Consider the following 22552-nt stretch of genomic DNA (forward strand, 5'->3'; position numbering starts at 1 on the left):
CACTGTGTCACATGCTTCCCCCACTGTGTCCTGACACCTCCAGGAACACATAAGGCTACAACACATCTTTAATCTTGTCTGAATCCAGTCTTGAGCAGAAAAATCACGCTGACTGGATTTCACGCTGCTGCGGTTTACTAGTCAGGCATAGGAAATAGTGATTTTAATCATGGACTGGATTTACGCACATAAAGCCTAGAAGCAATATCGAAGCATTATATATGGAAGGAGCGCCTTGGGAATATGCTTGTGACATTTCCCTCTCTCATAAAAATGAACGTTTGGAGGTACATATACTGGTTATTCACTATAACGAGGCCTTCGGGTGTACTTTGAAAAGGAGCCTTGAATGTCAAATTACTCACTCAGGCAAAACAGAACATTATACTGCACATTTTTTCACACAAATGCTATATAGTATAATAAACTCTTGAATTATGTTATGTCAACGCATTCTAAATGTGCTTCCATATATTATACATATATGTCATTTATTGTTTGTATTATGATACAACACAACCTAAGTGGATTCATTGCAACTGTGTTAGAACACTGAAGTCAGCTATTTGCCATCTACCACCCATTTCTAGTTCCGAATGGCATATTGGCACGAGGGAATAAATCAAGGCAGCTTGTGGGCTCCAGAGTGCCACCCTGAGCAGATGGCCATGGCGCCTCTCATTCTCCTAATCACTCACCTGGCTGGAGAAAGACTTCCCCTCCCTAAACAAGCCCACAGGAAATAGTCTCTACCACGTTCTCTTTATCTGCTAGACCGTCAAGGAGCAGACTGTCCTGGCTAAAAGAGGCCGTAGATATGGTGCACTGGCTCTGCAAAGGAAGCGCAGTGTCAGGATGGGGGTTAGTCTCACTTCCGCCAGATTACTCCAAATTTGTCAGGAAGGTGGAAAAATTATAGATGTGAAAGATTGAGAAATTAGCCTGTGTTTTGAAATAGCGGGTGATATATATAGATACTGTATTAACAAGTGTAAATGTTTGCAAAATATTCTTCAGATGGATTCAAGAAATTGCAGTTACAGCAAATTGCTTCCACATGAATTGTGTAACCCTTCTCTGTGTTGTTGTTTTTATGAATTTAGTTCTTTCAGTTCCTATCCTCTCATCTCCTTGCTTGTCAAAAGGTTGCATAAAATCAATGGCCTCCAAACTAAATGGATGTCAGTCCAATGGAGGTTCCCTGCCTTATTTATCCAGCTAATTCATCCGCCGCACACGGGCTTGCCAGCACTCTAATGTTGTCTAATCCTGTTGAATTTATGCTGGAATTGTACATTATCCTATTGATAGTATGTTCATGCTTAAGTTGGAAGTTAAATTGACTTGGCATCCTCTCTAAATGAAAACTTCTCATTCAATTAAGCCACTTTTGCTCTTCATACTCTAAGACCCTGCACTTTAGCAGACACATGGTCGGCATTCATTCCCTTCTTCTTCTTCTTCTTCTTCTTCTTCTTCTTCTTCTTCTTCTTCTTCTTCTTCTTCTTCTTCTTCTTCTTCGTCTTGCCAGTCCCTCCCGTCATACGGGTGTACCCCGAGAGCCAAGCGAGGGAGCCGGGTGTGACATCGAGTCTCCGGTGCCACGCAGAAGGTATTCCTCACCCCCAGCTGGCATGGCTGAAGAACGGCATGGACATCACTACCAAGCTGTCCAAGCAGCTCACTCTGCAAGGTGCGGACTCTTATTTTTACCCTTTCACGCATGAATTATGATAACCTCGTTTTTTTATTTTTATTACTTAGTGTTTTTAGGGCTCTTTCGGCATGAAAAACAAGATTTGAATTTTTTTTTTTAAACACTGATTTTCCATACCGAGTGTGAAGTCGATTGGATGAAATCTGTAGGAGGAGTTCGTTAAAGTACGAGGGATGGAAATGTCAAAAACGGCGGCATTCCAAACGAGCGTTACTTTGAAACCCTACTCCTTATGCCCTTCAGAGTTCTCACAACGAAGGCAAGCGACTTCGTAGGGTGTAGGACACAGGCATAAGCACTACGGTTTGGAATACAGCCCATGAGTAGATTCCGTGGGGTGCCACACTTAAGTCCTTCCCCTAGCTGAATGGACATCCCACGGAGTCCAGCCAGATAAGCATAATGCACAAGAACTCCTGCTGCATGCAACAACTTAGAAACTCTTCTATTTTGAATTCTCCCCAATCTAGTTAAGACCTCTCACTCCCCCTATCCTATCCTATTAGACGCAGTCACGCAACAGGATGGCTTTGAACAAAATTGCCAAGCGCCACTGAGAAGGGTATAAATGTGGCCTTTTTTTCATCTTTGCCTGCCATGAAAACTTACTGTGTGTGTGTGTGTATGCGTGTGTGTGTGTGTGTACATGCGCGTGTGTGTATGCATGTGTGCGTGTGTTCTGTTCCATCCAGCTAATGGAAGCGAGGTACACATCAGCAACGTGCACTTCGAGGACACGGGCGCATACAGCTGCATTGCCAAAAACGAGGCAGGAGTGGATGAAGACATCTCTTCGCTGTTTGTGGAAGACTCCGCCCGCAAGACCCGTATGTATAACTTATGATATGTGTCCCTTTCTGGGGGTAATGGAGCCATGCAGCTTAAGCTTTCAATAATTCATCCCCTGACTTGTTAATAGTTTATAACCTCCAATGTAATAATAGAACTGCAGCCAGGGAAATCAGAATCAGAATTTGTTTATCGCCGTGCAGTTTTTCAACATACTAGGAATTTGATTTTGGTCGTGGTGCATAACATGGAGACAACGTTGGACAGGGTGCAGGGACAGTTTGTCCCTGTTGGCTTTAGCGGCAGAATACCAGATGGTGATGGACGAGGTGAGGATGGACTCAATGTTGGAGGGGTGGGGTAGAAGAGTACCATCATTTTCTTTGGTACAGTAGTCCAGATTTCTTCAGCTGCCACAGGAAGTATATTCTCTGATGAGCCTTCTTTGCGAGGGAGCTGGTCTTTAGTTCCCATTCGACGTCCCGTGAAATAATGGTATGATAATAATGATACTCACAATACCATATTCCTTCTTATCTGTTGCTTTGGCTGTGTAGACCATCATTATTAGTATAGGCCATGAGATGCCTCTAGTGCTGCTAGTATACTCCTAATCAGAATTTTGGAAAATCAAAGCTGCTTCTCTACGATTCCTCTCATATTTATGGAGTTTCACATCGGTTTTCCAGCTGTGAGCTTCTGATTGGTGATCCAGCTGTGATCGCGAATGATAAAAACACCTGTGAAATAAGATTTCTCAGATATTTTTTTTTCACTACCGGATCAGTTCCCTGCTCACACTCTGTATGTGCAAATTCTCACTCTGTCATTATCCATGGCCTTTGGAAATGCCAGCCAGCCGGTATATTGTCATTAGTTTGTTGCTTTCTTAATGGTGTCTTAGGAAGAGCACACACAGCAACTCCGGACTCAAGTCACAAGTCCCCGTGACCACACACAAACACACACATGCACGCACGCATGCACACACACACACACACACACACACAGACACGTTTTATACAGATTCAGTGGGTTTACACATTGTCCCCATGGCACACTTCACACATCCAGTCACGCATCATAGGATCATGCTCTCTGGGATCAGAAGTCAGCTGCCAATCTGAATCTGAAACTGGAACCACATACTGTGTGGTGAAATGACTCTGGGGTTGGATATTGGCTGCCATTTTGGATCTGTAACCCCTGGGGCAGTGTTCAAAGGGAAGTCATTGTGGATGGAGAGCAACTCAGCTGTGGGTCGGAGAAGAGACACGAGGTTAAACAACAAACTCAAAAGTATATTAGACCCTCTAAACAACGTCTGGTGGTTTCCTGGTACCAGGTCTGCCCGAGCCAGCGAAGCGTGAATGCTGCTGTTCCCTTGTGCAGTGTGTGCAAATGTTGTTGGTGTCCTTTCAAAGCATTCCCTCATGGGAGGTTTCTAGAGGCAGCAGAAGAGACCTTGAGCAGTGGCATTTTGTGTCAAAATATACAGGAAAACAACTGTAGCCTAAATTCAGGCCCTGCAAAACTGTGCATTGCACATAGAAAGTACACCCCCACAGGAAAACTACTGTATTGCGCTCTCACCCACACACACACACACACACACACACACATGGCAGAATACATCACGTAGTTAGGTCAAAAACAGTCTGAAGGAAACGAAAGCACAAAAATAAAAATTTATTGGGATTTATTTTGGGTATGCCAGGCTTAATCTGTCTTATATGAGAAAATTGCTATTGCTATTGCAAACCAATAGTTTTCTAGCTCTTATGAATACATTTAGCCATCGAATTCTGGCTTGTTTGGTTATTTCCCCATACAGTATGTGCTGTGTTCCTTTTTTTTCCTGCTCGAGGCCGGTCTGGCTGCTTATCCAGCAACGGTCTCTTTCTCTTGCTAAAGCTCCCAGTGTGTCGACTCCCTAGGGTGACTCCTCCTCTAACCCTGAGGCTATAGGTTTGCTCCGAGTCAGTTTAAGATCTGTGGTGAGCCAACAACAGCATCCCCAGGATGCTCATTCCTGCATTAAACATCCTCACCCAAGGTCTGGAGCCTGTTTTTTACACTGCCATACATTATGAATGGTATCAGCTACATTGTGATATACTATAGCAGACTAGTGGGGTTGCTGGTTCTCTAAGACAGAATCTATGCTAGCCCCAAACTGTGTTGAGGGTTTGTTCATGTGTTCTGGCAGTCATCATGAAATATCCTTTATTATAGTCAGGCTAACCAGAGCTGGAACACTCTGATTGCATGTGTTAACCTTAGATGTGCTATTTCTGGAGACTCTTGCATTTCACTTTCTCTCCTTTCCTCTGTCTTTTTTGCTGCTCTTGTCTGTCTACTTGGTATGTGTGGCTATGGTGGCCTCTCAATGACCTCGAGCTGTTACTGGAAATGATTCACACTCAATCTCTTTTTGATTCTCAGCTCTGTTGACCCCTCATTGACAAGAATATGGATTTATACTGCATTCCAGTAGGAATTTGAATTACACCTGAATTCACCGCATTCCAGAAAAAAGGCAAAAAAGCCAAGTTAGACATTGTTAGCAATACCAGTTGATAACAATGCATGCAATTCTGCACATAGAATTGATTTAATGAGACACAAATAAGACAGAAGTTCTAATAAACAGTCTTAATACAGCTTTCACTTATTGTTGATGCGTGGAGCAACTCTCTTGACTTTGAGCTCAGGTTGGGGTAGATTTCCCCCCAGAGTTTCCACAGCGGAAAACGCAGTTCAGGGGTCGTTCCAACTGTCATTTTTGCTGGAGAACTAAGAAAGTCCCAGTTCCCGAGGCAACTGGAACGCACCAGTTAGATCAGACATAGATTGAAATAGCCTATGGTAACACAGTTGCTGGTCCATTTCTCATATGTTGCTTTCCAGGAAGTACTCAGTGGAATAATATTTATAGTAAACTTTTTAACAAACGTGCTTCGCATCATCCATTTCCTGGTCATTTTATATGGTAATTCATAGCTAAGATATTTGTGCATAACAGTTGAAGCTAGTCCTGACTAGCTTTTTCGATTTGGTTTTGTTGGAGTAGTTACATGGTAGCCTAATCTTAGACAGGAGATGGATTTTAGTGACATGGCTTGATGAGCAAGAGGTCAAAACGGTAACAACTGTTACTGTTAGAACAGTAAATCCACTGTGCCAACATGCAGTACTGTCTGTCTGTCTGCCTGCCTGCCTGCCTGCCTGCCTGCCTGCCTGCCTGTCTGTCTGTCTGCCTGTCTGTCTGTCTGTCTGCCTGTCTGTCTGCCTGTCTGTCTGTCTGTCTGTCTGTCTGTCTGTCTGTCTGTTTGTCTGCATGGGCTGCACTGTAAAGCATTTGTGGAGGCTTTGTATTGTGTCTGTGTGCCCCAAAAAGCCTGCTTTGAAGAAACCGTCATATTCATTTTGAATTCTTTCTGTTGAATTGTGAGGCTTTATTTAGTCCAGGAATCACGAAAGCAGTGTCTCTTTCAATGTTGGCTCAACATCTTGCAGAAAGTCAGGAAAGTTATCTTTTTCTTCTTCTTTTTTTTTTGTACATGCAGCATTTCTCCTTTTCTTACTGACGAGGCAAAATCAAATTGGTAATTCCATATGGGAGAGGATTTCAATGGATGTTTCAACTTCTCTACACCAATTTCTCATACTTTAACTCATACTTAAACTCTCAAGTATTTTCCGGACACGCCTGGAACACCTCCCTAGGGAGGCGTCCAGGAGGGATCCTCACTAGATGCCCGAATCTCCAGATGGTATACGGTGCGGAGCCAGGCGCGAGCAGCACCTGTGGTTTTTGTTCGGAGTGACCTTCTCCTAGATGGGTTGCCTACCATGGCTATGAGCCCCATCTGCCCATGCTGTTTGCTATATACAGGGTATATATAAGGATTTTTGAAAGTCAGCTGTAAATAGGATCTAACCTCCAATTATAGAACCGGTCTGTCTTATTTGAAGACCTCCTTTCCAGCAACACTCCTTACAATTGAAATTGTGCAATTCCCTCCTGGGGATTAATAAAGCATCTACCTACCTACCTACCTACCTACCTACCTACCTACCTACCTACCTATCTACCTACCTACCTACCTACCTACCTACCTACCTACATACCTATCTACCTACATACCTATCTACCTACATACCTATCTACCTACATACCTATCTACCTACCTACCTACCTACAGTACTGTAGGGCCTAGGCGTCTCCCAATCTGCTCAGATTAACCGTCAATCATCAGCAGTCTTTCTCAAATCTGATGGATTAAGCCGTGGAAAGCAACAACCCCCCCCCCCCCACACACACACACACACAAAATGTGAGTGAACTGTAATCCAGTTATAGCATCTCATGGAATTGCAAAGTGAGGTCAGGTGAGGTAAGTGGATATTGATACAGCGCAGAGTTTGGTGGTGAAACCACAGGTAGTGTCAACATACTGACCCTGCTGGGTACACAAGGTCAAGGTCAACTTTATTTATAAAGCACGTTTAAAATCAACCGAAGTTGCACCAATGTGCTGTACAATATATAAAATAAACTAAAACAAAAAAAACTGAATAAAGTGCACATAATCACAGAACAATAAAAGGACAGGACACAAAACAGGACAAGGGATGTAGGCTATCAGGCCTCAAAAGCCAGTGAAAACAACATGCATGCTGTACCGCTGAACACAAGTTCTCCCTCTCACTGCGTAAATATGTCCTTGACCGTTTTCCTGGATTCATATTCGTCCTGCCCATTTTTGTGAGGGCATTTCACTTTTACATCCATTCATCTACAGTATAACCTTGATACTGTGAACACAAGCTAAGAGGATGTTACTGTGTTCACTGAACTGAGCAGTAAGTGGACCTTTGCCTTAGTTCAATGGTATGTTGAAGAATAAAGAGAAAAGACACCCAAGGCAGTTGTCACAATGATTTTTTTTTTTCATTTGCATTGGCTGTGACCTAATTGGAAGCGAGGCTGCCTTCACCTGTTGTGCAGTCACAATTCCGATGATGTCAGCGCATTAGTAACCACAGGCAGTTTGGCCAAATGCTGCAGCGGTGTGCCCTTGTAAACAGATTGAGTTGGTCTAACCTTGCTGAGGGGGAGGTAGAGTAGGACAGAGGCTGACTGGTGAATCTTGGGCTGCCGACGGTGTTCCGTTCTAAACACAATTATTCAGGCCAGAGTGAACAGTAAAAGTGGCACATCGCTCTTTTGCAATATGGATGATGAATTTGATGTATGGGCCACTAGTATGTTTTCTTTTTGCCAGTTGATGAATAGCATCAATACACTCTGTTATTAGAAAAGATCTCATCTTGAAACTCTTAACTGGCACTCTATGGGCCACGAAACAGGGAAAAGTACCTTGGTTGTCAGATTTTTCCATTTCTTATTGACTAATCTCTCATCTAGAGAAATCCTCATGTGTAACTTTTTAATAAGCTGAGGTGTACGTTATGCATGAATGCACAGAAATAACTTGATAGCACTTTTGAAAGATTAAGTCTGACTCGCAGCTTTGTGGTGTTGCGGTTTCTCTCTCTCTTTTCTTTCTTTTCTTTTCTCTCTCTCTTCTCCTTGCACTGGCTCTGTCCAGAAGGGGCAAGAGAATGAGCAGGAGGGGGAGATTAGAATCTGATGTGAATTGGGGTGAGATTGGTTTGCAGATAGCCTGTAAATGGAAGATAGAATGGAAACAGAGAGAGCGTGGGACAGACGAACAAGAGGTCACACTTAGACAGGTAAAGCTAGGATAGTTCAAACGAAGCGATAGGACTGTTATTTGCATAAAGCTTCTGGATGGAAGTCCTCAATTTTCATCTCAATTTTTATTTAAATTTCGTCTGTCTGCATTTCCCTCAGACAATTGGCCTGACAGCATTTTGTAAGGGTATCTGCACCCGAGCAGGCAGTGAAGGAATTTTTTATTAATTTACATTTTGTCTAAATGTAACCAAAAATACTGCTCTGGAACCACCCTTCTTTTCACAAAGTGCTGCTCAAGCGTATATACGTATATTTACTGCACCCAAGTCAAGCCAGCCAGTAGAAATACGCTCCAGAGCTGGGCTGCGTGTGTCTGAGCCATTACGCTTGGGAAAACCGTGCTTTGACAGTGAAAGCTAGCTAGCTAGGCATTGTTGTCATTATAACAGGTGAAGAAAGCAGAAATAAGTACTAAAAGGATCCCCTCTCGAATGTGTTTTACATGTTCGGCCTCTTCACTGTAGTAGGCTAAGCACAGAATTGACAGTTCTACATAAGGTCCCTCTGGCCTGGGCCTTCGTTTCCAATATATTTTGGGGACGCGGAAAATCATGCACTGTCTGGACCTCGCGTATCATTGTGTTTCACAGCAGCGAATGCCGTGTTAAACACAGCTGGATATGCAAATGAGATGACAAGGTTGCCAAGAAATGTTGTGGATGAGAACAGCGCGCATGAGCAGGCTAGCTCACACGCAGCTGTTCTGCATGTCTTTGGCAGAAAAGAAAAACTTGCTTTGTCTGGGTCTTATTGTGTATCGCCTGTACCAGCAGTTACAGAACAAATGCTTTGCTGGTTTCGGGTGGATATGAAAATGAGGCGTGACAAGATTCCCTGTGTTACAAGACACAGCTGTTTTGTCTGAATGGGCAAATCGACGACAGGTTGTCTATAATGCGGACGCAGCCGACTCACTTGCTCCTTCTATGAATAAAGTGCTTTCCGACAGGATTGCCATTCACTCTTGCACAGAGGCGCAGCATGAAAAATCCTATGGTGATTTTTCATGTCCCTTTCAAAAGCAGACCCCCTTGAACCGAGACACCGGAGTTTCCGCGCTGTCGGGTGGCGGTCAGGGCCAAAATGGATTATGGCAGATTCCTCGACCCTAATGCCACGGTCTCTGGCGCGGCCTCTCTCGGATCGCTTCACAGTCTGGCAACAGAAGGGCCTCCTGGACAGTTGATTCCAGCGTGATCTGACGGAAGGTTACTCCATTCAGTTTCACTGTTCTCCCCCGCCTTTCACAGGCGTTACGGAGACGATGATGCCGTGTCCCGATCAAGACGCAGCTCTGTCAGCAGAGATTGCAGAGCTTGTATCGAAGGGAGCGTTGACTGTGGTTCCGTTGGAACAGAGGAACAAGGGATATTATTCCCGCTACTTCCTCGTACCAAAGAAGACGGGAGGCGTCAATTTTGGACCTCCACCTTTTCAAGGTATGTTGGTGGCAAAATTGGAAGTTCCACATGCTTGCGGTGCGACAGATGCTGGAAGCGTTTCTTCCCGGCGACTTTTGCACCAGCGTAGATCTAAAAGACGTCCACTTCCATGTCAACCTCCGGTCTCTGAGGGCGTGGCACATAGTGCCTGAATGTCAGGGCAGACTTGGTTCACAACAGCCGAGGTGGATCTGTTCGCTTCGAGAGAGAACGCAAAGTGTCCCCTCTGGTTCTCTCTGAGTCAGCAGGTGGACGAGTTTTTTCACTCTTAACAGGCTGCGCTGTGGTTCATTTGTAAGTGGTAAATGAGCACATGCTTTTAATAGGCATATATCTCCACTGTGGGTGGATTTGAGGGGCTGACTAGGCGGTTGTGTGTAGGTCACGTTATGCCTTAAGGTCCCGGGCTGCTTTGTGGCTTACAGATTAAATCCGATATCAATTAGTTGTCTCTAAGTGAATTCAGTATGAAATGAAGGTGGCTTCATGAGCCAAAACTGGTAACACTTTCAATGAGAGAGCAAAATAATCTTGGTTAATGACCGGTGATAATCATCAGTGCTTGAAATGTCGACAGACCCTTCATGAGTAGTCTAATACCTCTGGCTACTGCTGATCCGTAAAGCTCGTATCGAGGGATGATAACCTGATGTTTGGATTTTTATTTGAGTATGTACCTGCCTTTCCTGATCATGGGCTTCTGCACCACTCACATACACACTGAAAGCAGTGGCGTAGCCAGGAATTATTGTGTGGGTGGGCCTGGAGAAATGTAGGTGGGCCAGGGGGAGACTCATTAAAGCGTGGGGTCTGAGCTGAAACTTCATTCATTATTATTATTTTTTTTTAATGCACTAATTAATCATAAGCATAAGCTAGCAGTGAAAACAAAAACATCGGCACGGCGGCCTCAGAATGTGTTTAAAACTGACATCCACATGACTGGCTCGGCGGCCACAGAATAGCCTACACAGTCTCGGCGGCCTCAGGTTTATCCTTGACATCCACATGACTGGAACGGCGGCCAGAGCACTTGTAATCTAAAGGCATGATCGAGCAGACAACAGCTGTGTGTCAAATCCAAATAACACCCAAATAAAAAGTAAAAAATATAAACACTTATATTATATTGACGCACCAAATAGCTAGGCTTCATTACAATTACAAATTAGTGAAATGTGAATTAGCCTACCTTTTTGATGATCACAGCAGGAGACGACGGGGCTTGGTATTGAACACTGAGATGATCTCGTCATGCTGCAAAGACTCTGCCAGTTCCCTTTCAAATGACAGGAGCGATAAACTATTCAGACGGCCAGTCACCGTCGATGCTCTGTTGTCTGTCTTGATTCGATTGACTGTAGAAAATAGTCTATCCACAGAGCAACTGGTCATCGGTAGATATAAGTGCCCTCAGCAGACAATTCATATTTGGAAATATGTCACTTGGGCAGGTGTCGACAACTTCCATGAGTGATGGAAAGAGCCTGCCATCTTTCTCCTTTCTCTTTAGCTGCTGTACAAAAACAGTGTGTTCTGCAGCCTCCACTGTTATTCCAAAGTGGGCACTGGGTGACTGTATTGCTGCCAACTCGCCAAATGTCTCGGAACTGGGCATGCAGGCCGCTGCGGCTTTCATCAGCCCATATGAGTCTGCTTGGAAACGAGTGTCTAGCTCCATTATCTGCCTGTCCAAGATGTCATTATATAATCTTCTCAAATCAGAGTTGTCCCTCACAGCGGTCGCTTTGCCCATTGTCGATTCCACATGAGAGTCACCCAACCTGGCTGGCATCTTCCTCTTTCGGGAGGCAGTGACGTCCCAGTTCATAATGTCATATTTCAACAGCAAATCATCCGTCAGTTTCATTACTTTGTCCAAGTCATTTTTGGAATTATCCCTGCATGCAGTGAAGCTCTCCTTAAGTCCCTCGATTAGATGTATGCAATCTGTTATAGATAAAGTGGCGGATTGCAGGCCCTTGGTGGCGAAGTCACTCATTTCAAACAACATATTAAATGTTACAAGAAGAAATACAAATTTCTTGTTCTGGATTTGTTGTAAGAGAGAGTCAGCCTCGATTTTCGTCTGACCAGTGCTCTCAGAAAATTCGGCAAGCGTTTCTAATATTGCATCAAAAAGACTCAAAACCTTATTGACTGAACCAGACCTGGAACTCCACCGCGTATCGAACACAGACAGCCACCAGTTCTCTGGAGAGGTCTTTACATTCATCTGCAAGAATAGCATAATATGTATCCGGCTGATCATGTAATTCACCTTTTATTTTCCGGATGAGTAGCCTACTGGCTGAGAAGGAGCGCGGGAGCAGTCAGGAAAGTCAAAATCGCTGTGACGCGCTGATTGGCTGTGGGTGGGCCAGACGTGCATGTGGGTGGGCCCAGGCCCACCCGGGCCCACCCACAGCTACGCGACTGACTGAAAGATGGATGAAAGGAATCAAAAAAAGAACTGAAGCATTTCCACAGTCGTGTAATTACCGTTGATTACCACCTGGCTGGGATCACTGGTTCACCAGGGTTGGTAATTATTTTGAAAGAACTATTGATTGTTTGTTGCATGCGGTGTCAAAGGGTTTTAATTTTCACTCCTTCTTTTTTTTCCCCTTCACTTTAGTGGCAAACATACTGTGGAGAGAGGAAGGTAGGTTTTGTATTCTGTATTTGTTCTGTATTTTGTATGATGTCAATATACAGTATAACAAAGTCATATTTATGTATGATTTCAACAATGTTTTATTGATTGCAATGTTTTCATTGCTATTAATATAGCTGGCAGTCATTAATCTGCAATGTGATTCCAGCACCATGGTTCATTTCGTTAATTTATAAGTCTATTTCTAAATCTTACAAGATTGTTTTTCTATCACAGGCCTAGGAATTGGCAATATGTTCTACGTGTTTTATGAGGACGGGATTAAAGTCATCCAGCCAGTCGCATGTGAGATCCAGAGACACATAAAGCCAAGTGAGAAGCTATTGGGAAGTCAGGTGAGAAGCAACACAACAGACATGGCTTATACAGTAGAACTGACTCCTTCCTGTTAGCTTTAGCTGTCAATCAAACAGCATGTGTGTATATCTTAAGGACCACCTGCAGTACTGGATTCAGACTGTAGCATTTCATATCACTATATTTATTATTAATTTCTCTTCCGAACCTGCATATCAGACTCTTTAGTTCTCTTTAGCTCTTTAGTTCACAGCATTGGAATGTACAATCTGCTGCATTTTCAGACGAATACTGTATCGTCTACAAGCAATTACATGTCCTAACAGATATAGCCTCTGCCATTGCTACTGTTCCCTTGGTATTTGATGAACAGAAAGATTGTGCTCTGTTAGAGGGCTTGCATCTTCCCAAAGACCTTTTCGATCCTCATCAAACTAGCACTTAACACATAAACTATTCTCCCTCCCCTTAACCTCCCTTTTGATCCATCCTGTTATTCAAAGCAGATCCCTGATGGATGTCAGTTAGATTTACACATGTTCTCAAATGGATGCTGTCGTCCTTTACTCCCTTTCATAATAGGCCCTGTGTTGATTGGGCGCCAAGCACTGCTGTGAATGCACAACGATCCTCCGAGAGTCGTGTTTATATTAGGATATCAATCACATTGAACTCTATGGCGGCCACACAAGCACTGTCTAGGGGGAGTCTGGTGTGAGAGTACATTAGTCCAGAGCTTAGCCGGTTATGAGCATGATGATCACGTCCGTCGTAGGCCTAACAGTGCAGACGAGAATCGATCGATTGTTTACGGTAACAACGCAACAATTCATTATTCTTAAGTATGATATAGAGAAGCTTAACTACGGTAATCTTACAGGCTGAAGAGGCTCTACAAATGCAAGTTTGTGATTTTAGTTTAAGGGTTTCCATAGTTACCCTAACCCTCACCCTAACCCTGCTCTTGTCGGACATTATTGTTGTTACCATGACAAAGGTACTAGTTTTGCAGATAAAGTTCTTTGTACTGTACACTGCATGAAAATAATTCAATATTTGAATGGCAAAAAAGTTGACAAAAAAGTCTCAAATTCTTAAAGCTCTATTTTGACAAAGAACAAAGTTTAAGATGGTGGCCGCATTCTTTCAAGGGTTTTTGGTCTTTAACGAAGTACTGCAGCGTTTGGCTTCTGCTTTAATAAAGAGGCAAAATTTGAAAATCTTACTACATATCTCCACTTGAATGTATTCACATCTGTTCAGATCCTATCAAAATTAATATCCGTCTGATTTTCATTAAACATAGATAATGATACTTGGATAAATTAGATACTAAGATAAATCAAATCAAACTGTATCTACAATATACACCATATTTTGCTTTGTCATCTACACAAAACAATTCACATTGCTCTATCCATTGCTATACCCATGCTTTTAGCAGTGTTATATCACAGCAGTGGGCTGCTGTAGTGGTTCAGTACAGAGATCAAGATAATGGAAAGGTATGAGGCGAGGCCAAACCCATTATTCCTAAACACCATTCTTGCTCTCTCTTAAAAGCCATCTATTCTGCACCTGACTTTTAACCACCTATCACACACCCACACACAAAACACACACACACACACACACACACATTCATGCACCAGGGGGGTACATCCACCTCCATTCACACTCTCCATTGGACGGCAGACAGCGGCGTTCTCGCCTCTTTACCGGGGGAGAAAGCGGCCTGCAGCGAGTTACGACAGCTGTCAGGCGCGAGCCCCCTCCCCCCTCTCCCCCTCTGTGACATCGGAAGTGACCTTGTAAGACAGGAGTTCATCCTGCTATGCCCCGACACCCGGGTCCATTAGGAGAGCCCCCCAGTCCTCCCACCATGCCCCCCTCCCGGGTAGACGCCTGTGCTGAGTGGGCGGGGCCAGGGGGCAGGGACACGGAGATGGAGCGGGGATGGAGATGCGCCTCAGCCTACACGTGTTCTGGTTAACGATAGCTGCCGCCTTGAAGCCAGGGATGTGGGGTTTTACAAGGGTGTAATTGTGGATTACGCACGGGAGAGGCCAGATTGAGCAGGATATAACTGAGCAACATATATTCAAGTGGCTGTGATAAGGAAGGCTGACATCCAAGATGGCCGATAAGGCAGCAGGTTGTAAACACCCCAGAAACTATGGAGATAGAGATCACTGTTTTTATAATGTGAAATGTTTCAGTGTTGTGTTACATACAGTACAGTACATATAGTAAGATTAATGCTATATGTGTGTTTGTGTGTGTGTGTGTGTGTGTGTGTGTGTGTGTGTGTGTGTGTGTGTGTGTGTGTGTGTGTATTTTCAGGAGGAGGTGTGCCCTAAGTCGGTGGAGGAGGCAGACCAGAGGTGTGTGTGGTCATCAGCGGTCAACGTAAAGGACAAGTTTATTTATGTCACACAGCCAACCTTGGACAGGGTGCTCATAGTTGACATCCAGTCTCAGAAGGCTATCCAGGTAATTTTGTCTTACATTGGGTAATCAAAACCACCTGTGGAGAATGAAAAAACATCTAGGCAAACCCAACTAAAAATAAAAGCCAATGTAATATTTCTGCATTTGTTCAAAACTTTTCTAACCCATGGAAAATATATGAAAACAAGGGTGTTTCTCCAACCCTCAGCATACAGTAATTAATGGATCAGTTGTGAAGTACAACACAACACATATTTCATTGTGGTATCAATAGAAACAGGACTTGGTGTGTAGATTAAGACCTAGAATAAAATAAAGTGTTCTCCGAATAAGACATTTTCTGGATGTGCAAAGTCGTTTTCGTGCAGTCAATATTTTGCACGATCGGTCAGTGAATTCCCATGTACAGTACAGTCTATTTCTGCCCAAGATGTTGCTCAGCAAAGCTAAACCTTAGGTAACCTCCACAGAGGAGAAAAAAAGTGTGCAATGATGGAAAATGGCCGCAGTGTTCCAGGTAGTACGGGTGTTTTAAATAGAGTGCTCTACAGTAGGCTGTGAATGTGCCATGTTAAAAAGGTCTGTTAGTCCTGAACAGCAAGGATTCCTGAGAGGGTTGGGGATGTGTGTGTGTGTGTGTGTGTGTATGTGTGTGTGTGTGTGTGTGTGTGTGTGTGTGTGCGCCTGATTCCAGCTCGGAACGCTCCCCAGGGTCCATATTGTTGCGCTGGCGACTGTCACATGCTCATTATTATGGTCACCTGGAGGTTCGGCTTCATTACTGTAGATTAGCAGTGGCTAATTAGCCACCTGATCCTCGCTCCGATCTGGGAGGGGAAGAACAAGGAGCGATCTGGGTAGCTCAGTTTGTTTACCTACTCTCTTTACTTTGATCGAGGATGTTCTACTAAGGTAATCATTTTTATTTAGAGAGCGAGATTGGCTATGATTCAACGAACACTCATCCTCTCTCTCATGACTTATCCTTTCAAGGGTTGTCTTTCTTCCCAGTGATACCATAGAGTTTTGAAACCACAGAGGAAATACAACCATGTTGATTTCACAGTAGACAAAGCCTAGCATTGAAGGAAAAGGAGACTGCTACAGTGCTTCATGCTACTTTTTGCTTGTTTTCGTGACTGCTCTTAATTTTCCCAGACTGAAGATGATTGCTTTTGCTAGACTAGGTATAAAACCCAGGGACCTTTTTTCTCATCTTATGTGTTCACTAACTGACTGGGATCTCGTAGCCAGGTGTCAAAGCATGGATGCGTGTTAAAAGCAATTACTCTAGTGTGGTGAAGCCAATGTTGCTGTCACCATGTCATCATGCGGCTCAACACATGAACATTTCAAACATTAAAAACCTGGCCTCCTCTTTATTTTGTTAAAAGGGAAAAAATCCTTCCTGCCAAATCCAATGCATTAGGGAGCAAGCAAAAAACGTTTATGTTTATGTGCCATGCTGGTAATCCTAACGGATCTCATCAACACGTTACTGAATTGAAGTTGGTTATGTGGTATTCATCTGATTCAGATATGTACTTGTCACACATACAGTGCACAATCACAGTGACATGTTAATGCCAGCTCTGTGATGTGCTCAATTACAAATACGTTACTCATACACAAATTACAAATTACACAATCAATTACACATCTACACATACAGTATAAAAATAAATAACACAGGGGGTGGAGCTAGAGTTGTTCAAGTGCCAGCTGGCTTGGGGGAAGAAGAAAGAAAATATCTAACAAATAATAATATAACAAAAAATATCTAACAAATCTAAAAAATTCCTCACTCCAACACTTGCTGAAAGCTGAGAAATTGCGCTTTCTAGTATTATAGGGAAAATCCAATTAATATTCAAAATGTCACTTTATTTTCATGGTTAAAAGGGTTAAGGTCTGTTTTTCTTTTGTCTGCCTTTCCAGACGGTCACCACAGACCCCTACCCTGTGAAGCTCTACTATGACAAGTCCCACGACCAGATGTGGGTGCTGAGCTGGGGCAACGCAGAGAAGAACTTCCCCACTCTTCAGGTACCGTCATTGAAATGCCAGTCTGTGTTCTTTGAATAATTGGCAGGTTGCTTTAGGGAGGAGTAAATGGAAGTGTACTCTCTCAACCTGTCACTGATCTTTTGAGTTCAAGATTTCAAAGACATCATCATAAACACCCCAGGAGGCAGAGTAGCAGGTGGAACAACTGGTTCATTTGCTGGCTTCTCTGTAAGTAGCTGGATGGAGGAAATTAGGCAGAACTACTGCTGGGTTGTTAGGCGGCGCCAGGTTCTTAAGTGCACTGTGGCATACAGTAATTAGGCTATCCAGCACACATATATGTACCAAATCATATATAGAATAAATAAGTAAATAAATACATTCATAAATAATAGATACATTATATATATATACATTGTATACATATATATATATATACAGTTCCTGTGGAATTGACAGGAATTGGAGGGTTTCTATACCAAAGCGGGGGTCGGCGTCCTCAGAGACCTAGTTTCCTGTATTCTGGTGACTTTTAAAGAATGAAAATAACAAAATCGTGAGACATATAATTGAAAAGTATACTGAAACAGCATGTTTAGCCTACATGAAGTATGCTTTCTTTAATTCTGTGAGAATAATAGATAGAATGTTTTATTTAATAAAAAAAAATGCCAAAGAAGATGCCAAAAAGAAAGAAAACAGGCTGCTCTGGCATTCAATTACCCAGGATTCCCAAGGGACTTCGTCTGAACAAAACCCCATCCTAGATGACAAAGAAAGACTTCATACAAAAGTGGGAACAAATTCTCAATGAATGTTCTCTTGATCTCATTCTACTACTGGTTCAAAACAGCAGAGAAATATTTGATTAGCTCTGAGATAACGAAAATTGAAGAATAAATAAAAATGGACATGGAGACATTTTTATATATGCATATATTTATATACAGTACACACACACACACACACACCTCTCACACCCAGGGTTTGTGTCAGGACCAATCCAGGTAAACATGATGAATAATTCATGTGTATCATGTTAAACACCCCCTCCCTTTCTTGTTGTGCGATAGGTGATCAATCAGGCCAGCGGGAGTCTTTCCCATCACACCGTCCACTTGCAGCCTGTCGGCAGAAGCCTTGATAGGGTGGATGATTTCTTCATTCCCGCGGCCAGTCTCATCATTAATCACATCAGGTACGTCAGTGTGATTGTGTGTGTGTGTGTGTGTGTGTGTGTGTGTGTGTTTGTGAGAGTGAAAGAAAGGGTGAATCTATTTATGGGAGTGAGTGTATAGACAGATGTTTAACTTGAGAGCATTGCCCCCCCCCCCCCTTGCCCGAAGGCTAGCCCCCTCCCAAAGCAGTGTGTGAATCGTACACTCAACCCTGGTTCGTCAGCAACAAAGTGGAGACAAACGCAGAACAGATCAATTTTCCCCTGCGACCTTTGACCTGCACTCACAGGCCAGACACACATGGGGTTAACTCAGATCCAGCCGGCGGGCTCCTCACCGAATTTTCAGCTGGTTCCTCAGAGAGACCAAGAGGATTTAAGGATGTTAATGGCTTCCCGGAGAGTGTTTTTACTAGCACAGCTCTAATGAGGTCCACCAAGACCTGGCCCAAAGGTTCCTGGAACCTGGTATGGAAATGAGTTCTTCAGCAACATCCAACATCACCGCCCTTTTAGATGTAGAAGTAATTGGAAACTTTTTTTTAAAGATATTCTATTCGGTTTTATTGAGTCAGACATCTTAATCCTTGTATTCCCTAGCGTTGGAGTGATTTTCGTAACACTATGCTAATAAGAAGTAATGACTCCTCCTAGCCAGATTAAAAGGATTTTTATTTTATTTATTGCAAATCCACTTATCTGTCTGCAGGCTATTACTGTAAAGTTTGCTCTAAGTGGACTCTGGAGATTTCCTGTGACTGTATTTACATTGCAGTCTTCATACTACACAAGAAAATACCAATTCATATTATGACCCAATTTGATACATTTGATCGTACTACTTGCTGCTTGATTCAAAGAAAATACAGTGATTCAACACAGGAAGTGAAGTCACTTCTATAGACATAATCCCCAGGCAATCTAAAGGATGACCACTGATAGATCATCATCTTCAATAAATCCCTCAGACAATCTTGATCCATTGTGGGTGTTCATAACCACGCCCCTAAACCAACGCATAGTCTCTCTACCTCGCCTGGAGTGATCTGTGTAGGGATTAAAATCACAATAAATGAATGAAAGGTAATTTTAGATTTTCCAGGCAAACCAACATGGAATTGGGACGTTGGTCTGTGCCAGGCATAAGGCATTGTGTAGGCCTATGAGGCCCATTTTGCAAAGCATGTCCCTTGAAAACATCCAATATAAATTAACGCTGGTTGTGTACATGTATATTCCATCTCTTTTCAGTGTGGTTTGTCATTGTCATGGACATATTTATAAACAGAAAAAAGAAGATGCCTTGTTTCTCAGTCGCAAACTAAGTGTAATTGACAAATGTAGTGGAGGAAAGCAAGACACAAAGTCTGTGAAAAGCTCCCTAGAAAAGTGAAGATGAGAATTACAAACTCACTTAAACTCCACAAAGCAAATAAAATATGAGGACATTCTGTCGGGGGTAATTTGAGAGTTTATATCATCCTTTTTAAATCCAACTATAGTTGAATCCATTACTTAGTTTGTCTGGAAGTTCGGTGTGGCCTTATTTTTTGGCTAGGTAGGTTCTCACTGATAAAGTAAAGGAAACGTACAGAATTACCACACGCAGGTGCATTTTCAACAGGCACTTTGCAGTTATACAAAAGATTCACAGTGTTTCTCAAAGAGAAAGGCCAGTGCCAACAGACCCAGTCCCACCAACTGTCTCATTATAACTCAATACAGCACCATGCAGTCAGTGTACGTGTACATTTTTCCTTTCATGACCAGATCCAGACCCAATGAACAGTACAATCTGTGGATCAATGCTTTACTTCACAGGGCTGATAATGTTCTCCACTGCCCTCAAAGAGCCATTTTCTGTCCGCATGAACAGACAGCGGAGTGTTTAAATTGCATAAAGGAAGATGGATGTCAAGATTGATCAGGGGGCATTCAGATTTAATTGAGGCTTTTCACCCCCTCTGAGATTCTTCTCTCCCCCTCCAGCCTTTAAATAGTGAATTTTAATGTGTCATTATCAGTCACTTCGGATTTTGAATGTCTTAGGGAGCATCTTCAATGATTCATGTTCTCATTGAAATCTATTAGGGAATGTAGGCAGGACATGATTTGAGCTCTCCACACTGTGATCGCTCAGCTGGGATGATAAGAAAATGGCGGCTGAAATGACTGGACTGTATCCACCCCTTTTCTGTTAAAGCCCATCTTAAGTCCTTTCTCTCAAGGAGTTGGGATATTACAGCTAATAGAGACTCAGCCACTGTCAAATCAAAGTCTCTTCAGGGTGCACAAATGGAAAGGAGGTTTCAAATTGAAACCCCTGTCACCATTGAGATAAGTAGTACTGTATGAGTAAGGCTCCAAATGTGGCAAATGTGGTCTCAAACCAGTTGGGCTATGTACCGCTCTAACCACAAGGCTACCTACCGCTCCATGACAAATGCAACTGTAGTCTTGGGGGAGGTTTGGGGAGGCGGCAGGGGGAGGGGGAAGATGGCACATAGCTTGGGAGGTAGAGCGGCCGGCTGGGGATTGGAAGGCAGTGTGCCGAGGGGTCCTTGAGTAAGACACTGAACCCCAAATTGCTCATGGGGTGGTACGGTGGCTAGGTGCGCTACACTGCCATAATTATTTAATCAATTATTTATTGACTTAATTAATTAATTAATGTATCCTTCATATCGCACCACCAAGTGTGAAGGAAGTTTGCGCAAATTGGCCACAATGATCATTCACCTCAGGGATTTCAGATACCGGTACTACTGCTACTTAAGAATGTGTCTATAAATAGTGATTAATCCACATTTCCATTTTTTTTTTTTTTCTAGGTTTGGGATTATCCTCCACAAAAACGAACCCATGCTCCACAAAATCGATCTTGAGACCACGTCATATGTGAAGAACATCAGCCTGAGGGCGTATAACTGCATCCCCAAGTCTCTGGCCTACACTCACCTCGGCGGGTACTACTTCATCAACTGCAGGCCCGACTCCACAGGCGCCAGCCAACCCCAGCTCATTGTAGACGGCGTGACGGACGCCGTGATCGGGCAGAACGGGGACGTCACCGGCACGCCCTACGTGTCGCCGGATGGCCACCACCTCGTCACCGTGGACGACCGCGACGGCCTGCTGAGGATCCAGTCGATCACCGAGCGAGGAGAGATCCGGGAGCCGTTCGACATCCACACCAACCTGCACCTGTCCGACCTGGCGTTCCAGCCCTCCTTCACCGAGGTCCACCAGTACAACGTCTTCGGCAGCTCCGGCCGCCAGACGGACGTTCTCTTTGTGGAGCTGAGCACCGGGAACGTGAAGATGATCAAGAGCCTTAAAGAAGCGATCAAGTCCTTCGAGTGGCCCTGGAGCTCCAGGAACAGGGTGATGGTGGGTAGCGGGCTGTTCGGACAGTACCTGATGACCCCCTCGAGGGAATCTCTGTTCATCGTGGACGGACGTCTGAACAAGCTCAACTGTGAGATCATCGATGTGGTGAAAGGCAACGTAGTGGTGTGGGTGGGCGAGTCATAGATGCAGACCATGAACCACCTTGTGTTTATTTTAAGGTACGGTTGCAGATGTGTGGTGTATGTGGTGTAATAATCAAAAGTAAGCAATCCTTAAACCAAAATTGACCATTTGAAAATGGCAGTGGACACGGGACCTTCATCCAAACATGTAGGGAGTGACTTGTTGGAAAGCAAAGTATAAATCTGTTTTTCAACTGGGTGGTTCCACTCTTAGTCGAACATCAAGTTGCTCCCCAATATCTTCAAAAGTAATGTTGAAATTTCAAAAAGTATGCTGCATATTACCAGTTTAAAGTTCAATACTCTTGCTAACTCAATGTGGATCACAAATTATGTTGCAATCAACAGAGGGGGGAGGGGTTGTTTGGACCTGTTTGTTACATCATACCCCTTCCGATGCCTTGAAGGAAAACGCTCCATAAGATCAATTAGAGTGATTAATTCCATTGCATCTGCGACTTATACTTTGCCCTTTGACCCTCGTTCATGGCGAGAGGTGCTCCCAAAAGAATCCATGTTTTTTTAATTTCTTTATCTCAAATTGAAGTGGAGCCATCTCAGGCTAATTAAAAGAGCCATCGCTGAGATCTTGTCCTTATTGAAGTTAAGATTGAAAGACGGAGTTGTCTTTTATGATTGCTCACTCTAATCTATGATCATGAAATTTCATTTTG

The 22552-nt window shown here is 43.4% G+C and overlaps 1 protein-coding gene across 1 annotated transcript in view; it reads left to right on the forward strand.

Moving 5' to 3' along the window:
* Positions 1 to 21879, forward strand: part of fstl5 (follistatin-like 5) — a gene marked incomplete at both ends in the record, with an annotated part of 71035 nt that extends 49156 nt beyond the window's left edge. The window contains 8 exons of the mRNA XM_084459551.1: positions 1532 to 1693; positions 2410 to 2544; positions 12375 to 12401; positions 12630 to 12748; positions 15054 to 15203; positions 17100 to 17207; positions 18242 to 18366; positions 21177 to 21879. Of these exons, the coding sequence (XP_084315677.1) occupies positions 1532 to 1693; positions 2410 to 2544; positions 12375 to 12401; positions 12630 to 12748; positions 15054 to 15203; positions 17100 to 17207; positions 18242 to 18366; positions 21177 to 21879 (1529 nt within the window). The remainder of the gene's footprint in view (positions 1 to 1531; positions 1694 to 2409; positions 2545 to 12374; positions 12402 to 12629; positions 12749 to 15053; positions 15204 to 17099; positions 17208 to 18241; positions 18367 to 21176) is intronic.
* Positions 21880 to 22552: the final 673 nt, after the last annotated feature.

The sequence above is a fragment of the Borostomias antarcticus genome (assembly GCF_949987555.1).
Source record: "Borostomias antarcticus genome assembly, chromosome: 28".
Taxonomy (NCBI): Eukaryota; Metazoa; Chordata; class Actinopteri; order Stomiiformes; family Stomiidae; genus Borostomias; species Borostomias antarcticus.